The following is a 14,583-nucleotide window of genomic DNA, read 5'->3' on the forward strand; positions in this document are numbered from 1 at the left end:
TGACGATGAGAGTGATGAAGAATTTGTCAATCCCAAGCCCCAAGATAAGCCAGTAGAATCTTTCAAAACAGACTTTAGTTCTACAACCACAGATGTCACAACGACTAGTCAAGTGTTCGACACAAAGCAAACGCTTATTACCAGCACAGTTACTGAACTAAGAGAAGAAAAAGCTCCAGTTAAGGCAGAAGAAAAACCCAAATCACCTATTCATACAATAAAATCAATTGCAAAAGACTATTCAGATGATGAGAGTGATGAAGACTTCGATATTCCAAAACCCGTTGAAAAGCCTCTTCAGCCCATTCCATCGGCAATAACTCCTGTCATTCCTGGAGTCAAATCTCCTCTTAAGACAGAAGATAAACCGAAAGACGATACAATTCCCCTTAAGTCTGAAGAGAAACCGAAATCTCCTATTGATGCAACAAAACCAGCTCTTAAAGACTATTCAGATAATGAGAGTGATGAAGAATTCGTTATTCCAAAACCCGTTGAAAAGCCAATTCAGCCCATTCCATCGGCAATAACTCCTGTCATTCCTGGAGTCAAATCTCCTCTTAAGACAGACGATAAACCGAAAGACGATACAACTCCCCTTAAGTCAGAAGAGAAACCAAAGTCTGCTATTGACGCAACAAAACCAGCTCTTAAAGACTATTCAGATGATGAGAGTGATGAAGAATTCGTTATTCCGAAACCCGTTGAAAAGCCAATTCAGCCCATTCCATCGGCAATAACTCCTGTCATTCCTGGAGTCAAATCTCCTCCTAAGACAGACGATAAACCAAAAGACGATACAACTCCCCTTAAGTCTGAAGAGAAACCGAAATCTCCTATTGATGCAACAAAACCAACTCCCAAAGACTATTCAGATAATGAGAGTGATGAAGAATTCGGTATTCGAAAACCCGTTGAAAAGCCTCTTCAGCCCATTCCATCGGCAATAACTCCTGTCATTCCTGGAGTCAAATCTCCTCCTAAGACAGACGATAAACCAAAAGACGATACAACTCCCTTTAAGTCAGAAGAGAAACCGAAATCTCCTATTGATGCAACAAAACAAACTCCCAAAGACTATTCAGATAATGAGAGTGATGAAGAATTCGTTATTCCGAAACCCGTTGAGAAGCCAATTCAGCCCATTCCATCGGCAATAACTCCTGTCATTCCTGGAGACAAATCTCCCCTTAAGACAGACGATAAACCGAAAGACGATACAACTCCCCTTAAATCAGAAGAGAAACCAAAGTCTCCTATTGACGCAACAAATCCAACTCCCAAAGACTATTCAGATGATGAGAGTGATGAAGAATTCGGTATTCCAAAACCGGTTGAAAAGCCCATTCCATCGGCAATAACTCCTGTCATTCCTGGAGACAAATCTCCCCTTAAGACAGACGATAAACCGAAAGACGACACTACTCCCCTTAAGTCAGAAGAGAAACCAAAGTCTCCTATTGATGCAACAAAACAAACTCCCAAAGACTATTCAGATAATGAGAGTGATGAAGAATTCGTTATTCCGAAACCCGTTGAAAAGCCAATTCAGCCCATTCCATCGGCAATAACTCCTGTCATTCCTGGAGTCAAATCTCTTCCTAAGACAGACGATAATTCGAAAGACGATAAAACTCCCCTTAAGTCAGACGAGAAACCGAAATCTCCTATTGATGCATCAAAACAAACTCCCAAAGACTATTCAGATAATAAGAGTGATGAAGAATTCGTTATTCCGAAACCCGTTGAAAAGCCCATTCAGCCCATGCCATCGGCAATAACTCCTGTCATTCCTGGAGTCAAATCTCCTCTTAAGACAGACGATAAACCGAAAGACGATACAATTCCCCTTAAGTCTGAAGAGAAACCGAAATCTCCTATTGACGCAACAAAACAAACTCCCAAAGACTATTTTGACGATGAGAGTGATGAAGAATTTGTCAATCCCAAGCCCCAAGATAAGCCAGTAGAATCTTTCAAAACAGACTTTAGTTCTACAACCACAGATGTCACAACGACTAGTCAAGTGTTCGACACAAAGCAAACGCTTATTACCAGCACAGTTACTGAACTAAGAGAAGAAAAAGCTCCACTTAAAGCAGAAGACAAACCCAAATCTCCTATTGACGCAACAAAACCAACTCCCAAAGACTATTCAGATGATGAGAGTGATGAAGAATTTGTCAATCCCAAGCCCCAAGATAAGCCAGTAGAATCTTTCAAAACAGACATTAGTTCTACAACCACAGATGTCACAACGACTAGTCAAGTGTTCGACACAAAGCAAACGCTTATTACCAGCACAGTTACTGAACTAAGAGAAGAAAAAGCTCCAGTTAAAGCAGAAGACAAACCCAAATCACCTATTGATACAATAAAATCAATTGCCAAAGACTATTCAGATGATGAGAGTGATAAAGAATTCGGTATTCCAAAACCCGTTGAAAAGCCCATTCAGCCCATTCCATCGGTAATAACTCCTGTCATTCCTGGAGACAAATCTCCTCTTAAGACAGACGATAAACCGAAAGACGACACTACTCCCCTTAAGTCAGAAGAGAAACCAAAGTCTCCTATTGACGCAACAAAACCAACTCCCAAAGACTATTCAGATGATGAGAGTGATGAAGAATTCGTTATTCCGAAACCCGTTGAAAAGCCCATTCAGCCCATTCCATCGACAATAACTCCTGTCATTCCTGGAGACAAATCTCCTCTTAAGACAGACGATAAACCAAAAGACGACACTACTCCCCTTAAGTCAGAAGAGAAACCAAAGTCTCCTATTGACGCAACAAAACCAACTCCCAAAGACTATTCAGATGATGAGAGTGATGAAGAATTCGGTATTCCAAAACCCGTTGAAAAGCCCATTCAGCCCATTCCATCGGCAATAACTCCTGTCATTCCTGGAGTCAAATCTCCTCTTAAGACAGACGATAAACCGAAAGACGACACTACTCCCCTTAAGTCAGAAGAGAAACCAAAGTCTCCTATTGACGCAACAAAACCAACTCCCAAAGACTATTCAGATGATGAGAGTGATGAAGAATTCGGTATTCCAAAACCTGTTGAAAAGCCCATTCCATCGGCAATAACTCCTGTCATTCCTGGAGACAAATCTCCTCTTAAGACAGATGATAAACCGAAAGACGACACTACTCCCCTAAAGTCAGAAGAGAAACCAAAGTCTCCTATTGACGCAACAAAACCAACTCCCAAAGACTATTCAGATGATGAGAGTGATGAAGAATTCGTTATTCCGAAACCCGTTGAAAAGCCCATTCAGCCCATTCCATCGACAATAACTCCTGTCATTCCTGGAGTCAAATCTCCTCTTAAGACAGACGATAAACCGAAAGACGATAAAACTCCCCTTAAGTCAGAAGAGAAACCAAAGTCTCCTATTGACGCAACAAAACCAACTCCCAAAGACTATTCAGATGATGAGAGTGATGAAGAATTCGGTATTCCAAAACCCGTTGAAAAGCCCATTCAGCCCATTCCATCGGCAATAACTCCTGTCATTCCTGGAGTCAAATCTCCTCTTAAGACAGACGATAAACCGAAAGACGATAAAACTCCCCTTAAGTCAGAAGAGAAACCGAAATCTCCTATTGACGCAACAAAACCAACTCCCAAAGACTATTCAGATGATGAGAGTGATGAAGAATTCGTTATTCCGAAACCCGTTGAAAAGCCCATTCAGCCCATTCCATCGACAATAACTCCTGTCATTCCTGGAGTCAAATCTCCTCTTAAGACAGATGATAAACCGAAAGACGACACTACTCCCCTAAAGTCAGAAGAGAAACCAAAGTCTCCTATTGACGCAACAAAACCAACTCCCAAAGACTATTCAGATGATGAGAGTGATGAAGAATTCGTTATTCCGAAACCCGTTGAAAAGCCCATTCAGCCCATTCCATCGACAATAACTCCTGTCATTCCTGGAGTCAAATCTCCTCTTAAGACAGATGATAAACCGAAAGACGACACTACTCCCCTAAAGTCAGAAGAGAAACCAAAGTCTCCTATTGACGCAACAAAACCAACTCCCAAAGACTATTCAGATGATGAGAGTGATGAAGAATTCGTTATTCCGAAACCCGTTGAAAAGCCCATTCAGCCCATTCCATCGACAATAACTCCTGTCATTCCTGGAGTCAAATCTCCTCTTAAGACAGATGATAAACCGAAAGACGACACTACTCCCCTAAAGTCAGAAGAGAAACCAAAGTCTCCTATTGACGCAACAAAACCAACTCCCAAAGACTATTCAGATGATGAGAGTGATGAAGAATTCGTTATTCCGAAACCCGTTGAAAAGCCCATTCAGCCCATTCCATCGACAATAACTCCTGTCATTCCTGGAGTCAAATCTCCTCTTAAGACAGACGATAAACCGAAAGACGATAAAACTCCCCTTAAGTCAGAAGAGAAACCGAAACCTCCTATTGACACAACAAAACCAACTCCCAAAGACTATTCAGATGATGAGAGTGATGAAGAATTCGGTATTCCAAAACCCGTTGAAAAGCCCATTCAGCCCATTCCATCGGCAATAACTCCTGTCATTCCTGGAGTCAAATCTCCTCTTAAGACAGACGATAAACCGAAAGACGATACAACTCCCCTTAAGTCAGAAGAGAAACCAAAGTCTGCTATTGACGCAACAAAACCAACTCCCAAAGACTATTCAGATGATGAGAGTGATGAAGAATTTGTCAATCCCAAGCCCCAAGATAAGCCAATAGAATCTTTCAAAACAGACTTTAGTTCTACAACCACAGATGTCACAACGACTAGTCAAGTGTTCGACACAAAGCAAACGCTTATTACCAGCACAGTTACTGAACTAAGAGAAGAAAAAGCTCCAGTTAAAGCAGAAGACAAACCCAAATCACCTATTGATACAATAAAATCAATTGCCAAAGACTATTCAGATGATGAGAGTGATAAAGAATTCGGTATTCCAAAACCCGTTGAAAAGCCCATTCAGCCCATTCCATCGACAATAACTCCTGTCATTCCTGGAGACAAATCTCCTCTTAAGACAGACGATAAACCGAAAGACGACACTACTCCCCTTAAGTCAGAAGAGAAACCAAAGTCTCCTATTGACGCAACAAAACCAACTCCCAAAGACTATTCAGATGATGAGAGTGATGAAGAATTCGGTATTCCAAAACCCGTTGAAAAGCCCATTCAGCCCAATCCATCGGCAATAACTCCTGTCATTCCTGGAGTCAAATCTCCTCTTAAGACAGACGATAAACCGAAAGACGACACTACTCCCCTTAAGTCAGAAGAGAAACCAAAGTCTCCTATTGACGCAACAAAACCAACTCCCAAAGACTATTCAGATGATGAGAGTGATGAAGAATTCGGTATTCCAAAACCCGTTGAAAAGCCCATTCAGCCCATTCCATCGGCAATAACTCCTGTCATTCCTGGAGTCAAATCTCCTCTTAAGACAGACGATAAACCGAAAGACGACACTACTCCCCTTAAGTCAGAAGAGAAACCGAAATCTCCTATTGACACAACAAAACCAACTCCCAAAGACTATTCAGATGATGAGAGTGATGAAGAATTCGGTATTCCAAAACCCGTTGAAAAGCCCATTCAGCCCATTCCATCGGCAATAACTCCTGTCATTCCTGGAGTCAAATCTCCTCTTAAGACAGACGATAAACCGAAAGACGATACAACTCCCCTTAAGTCAGAAGAGAAACCAAAGTCTGCTATTGACGCAACAAAACCAACTCCCAAAGACTATTCAGATGATGAGAGTGATGAAGAATTTGTCAATCCCAAGCCCCAAGATAAGCCAATAGAATCTTTCAAAACAGACTTTAGTTCTACAACCACAGATGTCACAACGACTAGTCAAGTGTTCGACACAAAGCAAACGCTTATTACCAGCACAGTTACTGAACTAAGAGAAGAAAAAGCTCCAGTTAAAGCAGAAGACAAACCCAAATCACCTATTGATACAATAAAATCAATTGCCAAAGACTATTCAGATGATGAGAGTGATAAAGAATTCGGTATTCCAAAACCCGTTGAAAAGCCCATTCAGCCCATTCCATCGACAATAACTCCTGTCATTCCTGGAGACAAATCTCCTCTTAAGACAGACGATAAACCGAAAGACGACACTACTCCCCTTAAGTCAGAAGAGAAACCAAAGTCTCCTATTGACGCAACAAAACCAACTCCCAAAGACTATTCAGATGATGAGAGTGATGAAGAATTCGGTATTCCAAAACCCGTTGAAAAGCCCATTCAGCCCAATCCATCGGCAATAACTCCTGTCATTCCTGGAGTCAAATCTCCTCTTAAGACAGACGATAAACCGAAAGACGACACTACTCCCCTTAAGTCAGAAGAGAAACCAAAGTCTCCTATTGACGCAACAAAACCAACTCCCAAAGACTATTCAGATGATGAGAGTGATGAAGAATTCGGTATTCCAAAACCCGTTGAAAAGCCCATTCAGCCCATTCCATCGGCAATAACTCCTGTCATTCCTGGAGTCAAATCTCCTCTTAAGACAGACGATAAACCGAAAGACGACACTACTCCCCTTAAGTCAGAAGAGAAACCAAAGTCTCCTATTGACGCAACAAAACCAACTCCCAAAGACTATTCAGATGATGAGAGTGATGAAGAATTCGGTATTCCAAAACCTGTTGAAAAGCCCATTCCATCGGCAATAACTCATGTCATTCCTGGAGACAAATCTCCTCTTAAGACAGATGATAAACCGAAAGACGACACTACTCCCCTAAAGTCAGAAGAGACACCAAAGTCTCCTATTGACGCAACAAAACCAACTCCCAAAGACTATTCAGATGATGAGAGTGATGAAGAATTCGTTATTCCGAAACCCGTTGAAAAGCCCATTCAGCCCATTCCATCGACAATAACTCCTGTCATTCCTGGAGACAAATCTCCTCTTAAGACAGACGATAAACCGAAAGACGATAAAACTCCCCTTAAGTCAGAAGAGAAACCGCTATCTCCTATTGACGCAACAAAACCAACTCCCAAAGACTATTCAGATGATGAGAGTGATGAAGAATTCGGTATTCCAAAACCCGTTGAAAAGCCCATTCAGCCCATTCCATCGGCAATAACTCCTGTCATTCCTGGAGTCAAATCTCCTCTTAAGACAGACGATAAACCGAAAGACAATACAACTCCCCTTAAGTCAGAAGAGAAACCAAAGTCTGCTATTGACGCAACAAAACCAACTCCCAAAGACTATTCAGATGATGAGAGTGATGAAGAATTTGTCAATCCCAAGCCCCAAGATAAGCCAGTAGAATCTTTCAAAACAGACTTTAGTTCTACAACCACAGATGTCACAACGACTAGTCAAGTGTTCGACACAAAGCAAACGCTTATTACCAGCACAGTTACTGAACTAAGAGAAGAAAAAGCTCCAGTTAAAGCAGAAGACAAACCCAAATCACCTATTGATACAATAAAATCAATTGCCAAAGACTATTCAGATGATGAGAGTGATGAAGAATTCGGTATTCCAAAACCCGTTGAAAAGCCCATTCAGCCCATTCCATCGGCAATAACTCCTGTCATTCCTGGAGTCAAATCTCCTCTTAAGACAGACGATAAACCGAAAGACGATACAACTCCCCTTAAGTCAGAAGAGAAACCAAAGTCTGCTATTGACGCAACAAAACCAACTCCCAAAGACTATTCAGATGATGAGAGTGATGAAGAATTTGTCAATCCCAAGCCCCAAGATAAGCCAGTAGAATCTTTCAAAACAGACTTTAGTTCTACAACCACAGATGTCACAACGACTAGTCAAGTGTTCGACACAAAGCAAACGCTTATTACCAGCACAGTTACTGAACTAAGAGAAGAAAAAGCTCCAGTTAAAGCAGAAGACAAACCCAAATCACCTATTGATACAATAAAATCAATTGCCAAAGACTATTCAGATGATGAGAGTGATAAAGAATTCGGTATTCCAAAACCCGTTGAAAAGCCCATTCAGCCCATTCCATCGGTAATAACTCCTGTCATTCCTGGAGACAAATCTCCTCTTAAGACAGACGATAAACCGAAAGACGACACTACTCCCCTTAAGTCAGAAGAGAAACCAAAGTCTCCTATTGACGCAACAAAACCAACTCCCAAAGACTATTCAGATGATGAGAGTGATGAAGAATTCGGTATTCCAAAACCCGTTGAAAAGCCCATTCAGCCCATTCCATCGGCAATAACTCCTGTCATTCCTGGAGTCAAATCTCCTCTTAAGACAGACGATAAACCGAAAGACGATACAACTCCCCTTAAGTCAGAAGAGAAACCAAAGTCTGCTATTGACGCAACAAAACCAACTCCCAAAGACTATTCAGATGATGAGAGTGATGAAGAATTTGTCAATCCCAAGCCCCAAGATAAGCCAGTAGAATCTTTCAAAACAGACTTTAGTTCTACAACCACAGATGTCCCAACGACTAGTCAAGTGTTCGACACAAAGCAAACGCTTATTACCAGCACAGTTACTGAACTAAGAGAAGAAAAAGCTCCACTTAAAGCAGAAGACAAACCCAAATCACCTATTGATACAATAAAATCAATTGCCAAAGACTATTCAGATGATGAGAGTGATAAAGAATTCGGTATTCCAAAACCCGTTGAAAAGCCCATTCAGCCCATTCCATCGACAATAACTCCTGTCATTCCTGGAGACAAATCTCCTCTTAAGACAGACGATAAACCGAAAGACGACACTACTCCCCTTAAGTCAGAAGAGAAACCAAAGTCTGCTATTGACGCAACAAAACCAACTCCCAAAGACTATTCAGATGATGAGAGTGATGAAGAATTCGGTATTCCAAAACCCGTTGAAAAGCCCATTCAGCCCATTCCATCGGCAATAACTCCTGTCATTCCTGGAGTCAAATCTCCTCTTAAGACAGACGATAAACCGAAAGACGATACAACTCCCCTTAAGTCAGAAGAGAAACCAAAGTCTGCTATTGACGCAACAAAACCAACTCCCAAAGACTATTCAGATGATGAGAGTGATGAAGAATTTGTCAATCCCAAGCCCCAAGATAAGCCAGTAGAATCTTTCAAAACAGACTTTAGTTCTACAACCACAGATGTCACAACGACTAGTCAAGTGTTCGACACAAAGCAAACGCTTATTACCAGCACAGTTACTGAACTAAGAGAAGAAAAAGCTCCAGTTAAAGCAGAAGACAAACCCAAATCACCTATTGATACAATAAAATCAATTGCCAAAGACTATTCAGATGATGAGAGTGATAAAGAATTCGGTATTCCAAAACCCGTTGAAAAGCCCATTCAGCCCATTCCATCGGTAATAACTCCTGTCATTCCTGGAGACAAATCTCCTCTTAAGACAGACGATAAACCGAAAGACGACACTACTCCCCTTAAGTCAGAAGAGAAACCAAAGTCTCCTATTGACGCAACAAAACCAACTCCCAAAGACTATTCAGATGATGAGAGTGATGAAGAATTCGTTATTCCGAAACCCGTTGAAAAGCCCATTCAGCCCATTCCATCGGCAATAACTCCTGTCATTCCTGGAGTCAAATCTCCTCTTAAGACAGACGATAAACCGAAAGACGATACAACTCCCCTTAAGTCAGAAGAGAAACCAAAGTCTGCTATTGACGCAACAAAACCAACTCCCAAAGACTATTCAGATGATGAGAGTGATGAAGAATTTGTCAATCCCAAGCCCCAAGATAAGCCAGTAGAATCTTTCAAAACAGACTTTAGTTCTACAACCACAGATGTCACAACGACTAGTCAAGTGTTCGACACAAAGCAAACGCTTATTACCAGCACAGTTACTGAACTAAGAGAAGAAAAAGCTCCAGTTAAAGCAGAAGACAAACCCAAATCACCTATTGATACAATAAAATCAATTGCCAAAGACTATTCAGATGATGAGAGTGATAAAGAATTCGGTATTCCAAAACCCGTTGAAAAGCCCATTCAGCCCATTCCATCGGTAATAACTCCTGTCATTCCTGGAGACAAATCTCCTCTTAAGACAGACGATAAACCGAAAGACGATACAACTCCCCTTAAGTCAGAAGAGAAACCAAAGTCTGCTATTGACGCAACAAAACCAACTCCCAAAGACTATTCAGATGATGAGAGTGATGAAGAATTTGTCAATCCCAAGCCCCAAGATAAGCCAGTAGAATCTTTCAAAACAGACTTTAGTTCTACAACCACAGATGTCACAACGACTAGTCAAGTGTTCGACACAAAGCAAACGCTTATTACCAGCACAGTTACTGAACTAAGAGAAGAAAAAGCTCCAGTTAAAGCAGAAGACAAACCCAAATCACCTATTGATACAATAAAATCAATTGCCAAAGACTATTCAGATGATGAGAGTGATAAAGAATTCGGTATTCCAAAACCCGCTGAAAAGCCCATTCAGCCCATTCCATCGGCAATAACTCCTGTCATTCCTGGAGACAAATCTCCTCTTAAGACAGATGATAAACCGAAAGACGACACTACTCCCCTAAAGTCAGAAGAGAAACCGAAATCTCCTATTGACGCAACAAAACCAACTCCTAAAGTCTATTTAGTTGATGAGAGTGATGAAGAATTTGTCAATCCCAAGCCCCAAGATAAGCCAGTAGAATCCTTCAAAACAGACATTAGTTCTACAACCACAGATGTCACAACGACTAGTCAAGTGTTCGACACAAAGCAAACGCTTATTACCAGCACAGTTACTGAACTAAGAGAAGAAAAAGCTCCAGTTAAGGCAGAAGAAAAACCCAAATCACCTATTCATACAATAAAATCAATTGCCAAAGACTATTCAGATGATGAGAGTGATGAAGACTTCGGTATCCCAAAACCCGTTGAAAAGCCCATTCAGCCCATTCCAGCGGCAATAACTCCTGTCATTCCTGGAGTCAAATCTCCTCTTAAGACAGACGATAAACCGAAAGACGATACAACTTCCCTTAAGTCAGAAGAGAAACCGAAATCTTCTATTGACGCAACAAAACCATCTCCCAAAGACTATTCAGATGATGAGAGTGATATAGAATGTGTGATTCCCAAGCCCCAAGATAAGCCAGTAGATCCTTTCAGAGCAGACATCAGCTCTACAACCACAATTAGTACTGTCAAATCAACAAGCCAAGTGCTAGACACAAAGCAAACGCTTATTACCAGCACAGTTACTGAACTAAGAGAAGAAAAAGATCCAGTTAAAGCAGAAGACAAACCCAAATCACCTATTGATACAATAAAATCAATTGCCAAAGACTATTCAGATGATGAGAGTGATGAAGACTTCGGTATCCCAAAACCCGTTGAAAAGCCCATTCAGCCCATTCCAGCGGCAATAACTCCTGTCATTCCTGGAGTCAAATCTCCTCTTAAGACAGACGATAAACCGAAAGACGATACAACTTCCCTTAAGTCAGAAGAGAAACCGAAATCTTCTATTGACGCAACAAAACCATCTCCCAAAGACTATTCAGATGATGAGAGTGATATAGAATGTGTGATTCCCAAGCCCCAAGATAAGCCAGTAGATCCTTTCAGAGCAGACATCAGCTCTACAACCACAATTAGTACTGTCAAATCAACAAGCCAAGTGCTAGACACAAAGCAAACGCTTATTACCAGCACAGTTACTGAACTAAGAGAAGAAAAAGATCCAGTTAAAGCAGAAGACAAACCCAAATCACCTATTGATACAATAAAATCAATTGCCAAAGACTATTCAGATGATGAGAGTGATGAAGAATTCGGTGTTGCAAAACACATTGAAAAACCCATTCAGCCGATTCCATTGCTAGTAACTCCTGTCATTCCTGGGGATATGTCATTGCTTAAATCACACGAAAAGCAAAACGAGAATGATGAAAAGCTGATGTCCAGTATTGTCACAGACATACCAATCATGAAGAACTGTGAAGGTGTGAAGGTCGATGCTGAATTTGGGGTTTCTGATGATAACAGGTCAGTACAACAAATTGTTGAAGACACTTTAAGGGAAGGTGATGCAGAGGTACAGAAAATTGTAGATCAAACGCTTAGGAATGTGCAATTGCATAAACGACTCCACCCTTCCGATCAAGAAGCAATGAATGTAGATAATCGTACTGTGGAGCAAATTGTGGAGGAAACACTAAAGGCTGCTAATATTGAGTTTAATGAATCCAAAGAAAAAATCGAACATTCCACAGGTGTAGACGATAAAGTGCTAGGTAAGTCGACAGAAGATGTAAGCTTAAGGGAAGTGCGGCCTATAGCCTACTTTGTAAATTTAGATGAAGAGCAAAAGATATCAAGTACTCTGAAGAAAGAAAGTGTTATTACCCAGACTAAATTGACAAAAAAAGCAGATTCGTCTTTAAAAAGTAAGCCGAGAAAAGAAGTAAGTTTAAGGTCTAGGAGTTTGGTAACGAGGAAGACCCAAGCTAAGACCGATGATAAGATAAAGAGTAAGAACTTCATTGAGAGGCCAGGAATCCGACACGATTTCGAGGACAAGTCAAAGAAACAAATCGACACGCTATCTAGGCCTAAGACAGCCGTTAAAAAAGCATTATCGGCAAAGCAAAGAGTACCAACTAAACCTGAGTCTAGACGATCAGTGACTAGTTCAACTTCAACAACTACAAGCTCTGTGTCTGCCGCTAGTCGAGTAATAAGTGAAATTCATTTCGAACGATCATCTAGTCCAGCTTCAAGTTCTATATTTTACGAGAGTCATCCACAAGGCGAGAACAGTAGATCCACTACTCCGAGGCCGAGAGTCAAGACAGATGTCACGCAAATACCTTATAATACCTCAATTAGATCGTTTAGTCCCCCAATTAAAACTAAACACGTAGCTCAGGCAACGACCAAGTCGACAACAAAAAAACAATTAAAAACGGTTAGCTTACGTTCCAATAAAGAGATTATGGGAAAAAGTGTTACAAAAACTGAAAGTGTAGCCACTCATAGGTATATGCAGCCGACGTTAGCTCACAGCATGCGGTTCGGTCTCAATGCTGATGGTGAGAGTCGTAGTGTTACGCCGGCACCACCGAAATCGCCAGCACCACCCAAATCGCCTGCACCACAGCACACTAAAAATACATATAAATCCCAAAATACGACAAGTGCCTTGACAAAAACCACATCTAAGAAATTGACCAGTGAGAGAATTCAACCCCAGTCCCAGCCACAGCCCTTTGCTCTTAATAAGAAAAGTTCGCAAAGTGAGAGTAGAGAATCAATGAATAGCACGGAACGGTTATATAAACGACAAACATCCAAAGAGAATAAATTAACTAACGTGATAGGTTCGAAGAGCCAAACAACTAAAAGCATGAAGACACAATCAGCTAATATAAATAAAACCATTGCCTACAGGACTTCCATAGAAACTGACAACAACAAGCAGGCGATAGCATTGAAAAAGAAAACAATAGCTAGCATACAGCGTACTAAAGTTCCAATTAGCGCATCTTCCATAGCCCGGACTGCAACTAAGCCAATGGGTAAAAGTGATGAAACCGTTACGAAACCTCAGGTAGACAATAAGAAAATAGTTAGGCGTACAGTAAGTAAACCGACCGAAACGACCCCCAAACGAACAGCGCGCAGTTCCATAGAGCCGAAACTTGAAAAACAGATGAAAGATACAATGAATGAGTCAAGTTCAACGAGTGCCAGCGGCTCATCGAACAGCACACGGCGAAGTGTACGTTCAGTTACAGTCAGTCGTAAGACTGATAAGGATATGACCAATTTTAAGCTGTCGTCAAAAAAAGAGAAGGCCCCAGCATCTACATCCACATCGACATCGACATCGACAGTGCGTGTGCATAGAGAGCCAATAGCGACAACAAGTGCTGTTAGCACTGTACACATTGACGACGACTGCGAGGTGATAACCATACGTTCCATAAAATCAAGTGATAGTACAAAAAGCTCTACCTCATCATCCTCCGGTAGCGGCAGCAATAGTCGCAAGGTCCTTACCAGCGAGGTGTTCACCAAGACCTTTGGACCAGATAGACCTTTGGAAGTTGTATACCGTCAGCCCGAATTTGATGTTGAGCATACGACCATGGTAGTGCGCCCGCCATCAACATGCGACCAACAACGCTGCGTTAACGAATTTGATGTAAGCTTCATCGATACCACCGATTCCAGTCTCTCCGATTCGGTTGCCCTGCCAATGTTTGGCACTACCGATCCAGAGCGTCTACTGGCCGCCAGTCCTGGTTCCCCCAAGCCAACACGTAGCCCCCTAGCCCTGATCGAGGAGACGCTCCGTCGCCAGCAACAGCACCAGCAGCATCAACACCTTCATCAACATCAGCACCAGCATCAGCAGCATCATCACTACCAACACACTACTAGCATGGTCATACCTGGAGTTACTCTAGACACTTCGCTGCAAATGCATCATGTGGCAAGTGAAAGCATTGTGCAACAGGAAACTGAGGTGGAGAAGAGCAGCACAGTGAAAGGTAAATAAGTCGCTAATTGTAAGTTATTGCGCACATACTAATACTAATA

The 14,583-nt window shown here is 41.5% G+C and overlaps 1 protein-coding gene across 1 annotated transcript in view; it reads left to right on the forward strand.

Moving 5' to 3' along the window:
• LOC6646463 (titin) overlaps positions 1-14,583 on the forward strand; it is a 66,311-nt gene that overhangs the window by 41,523 nt on the left and 10,205 nt on the right. Inside the window, exon 17 of the mRNA XM_047011897.1 lies at positions 153-14,534. Within this exon, the coding sequence (XP_046867853.1) occupies positions 153-14,534 (14,382 nt within the window). The remainder of the gene's footprint in view (positions 1-152; positions 14,535-14,583) is intronic.

Source organism: Drosophila willistoni (assembly GCF_018902025.1).
Source record: "Drosophila willistoni isolate 14030-0811.24 chromosome XR unlocalized genomic scaffold, UCI_dwil_1.1 Seg143, whole genome shotgun sequence".
NCBI lineage: Eukaryota > Metazoa > Arthropoda > Insecta > Diptera > Drosophilidae > Drosophila > Drosophila willistoni.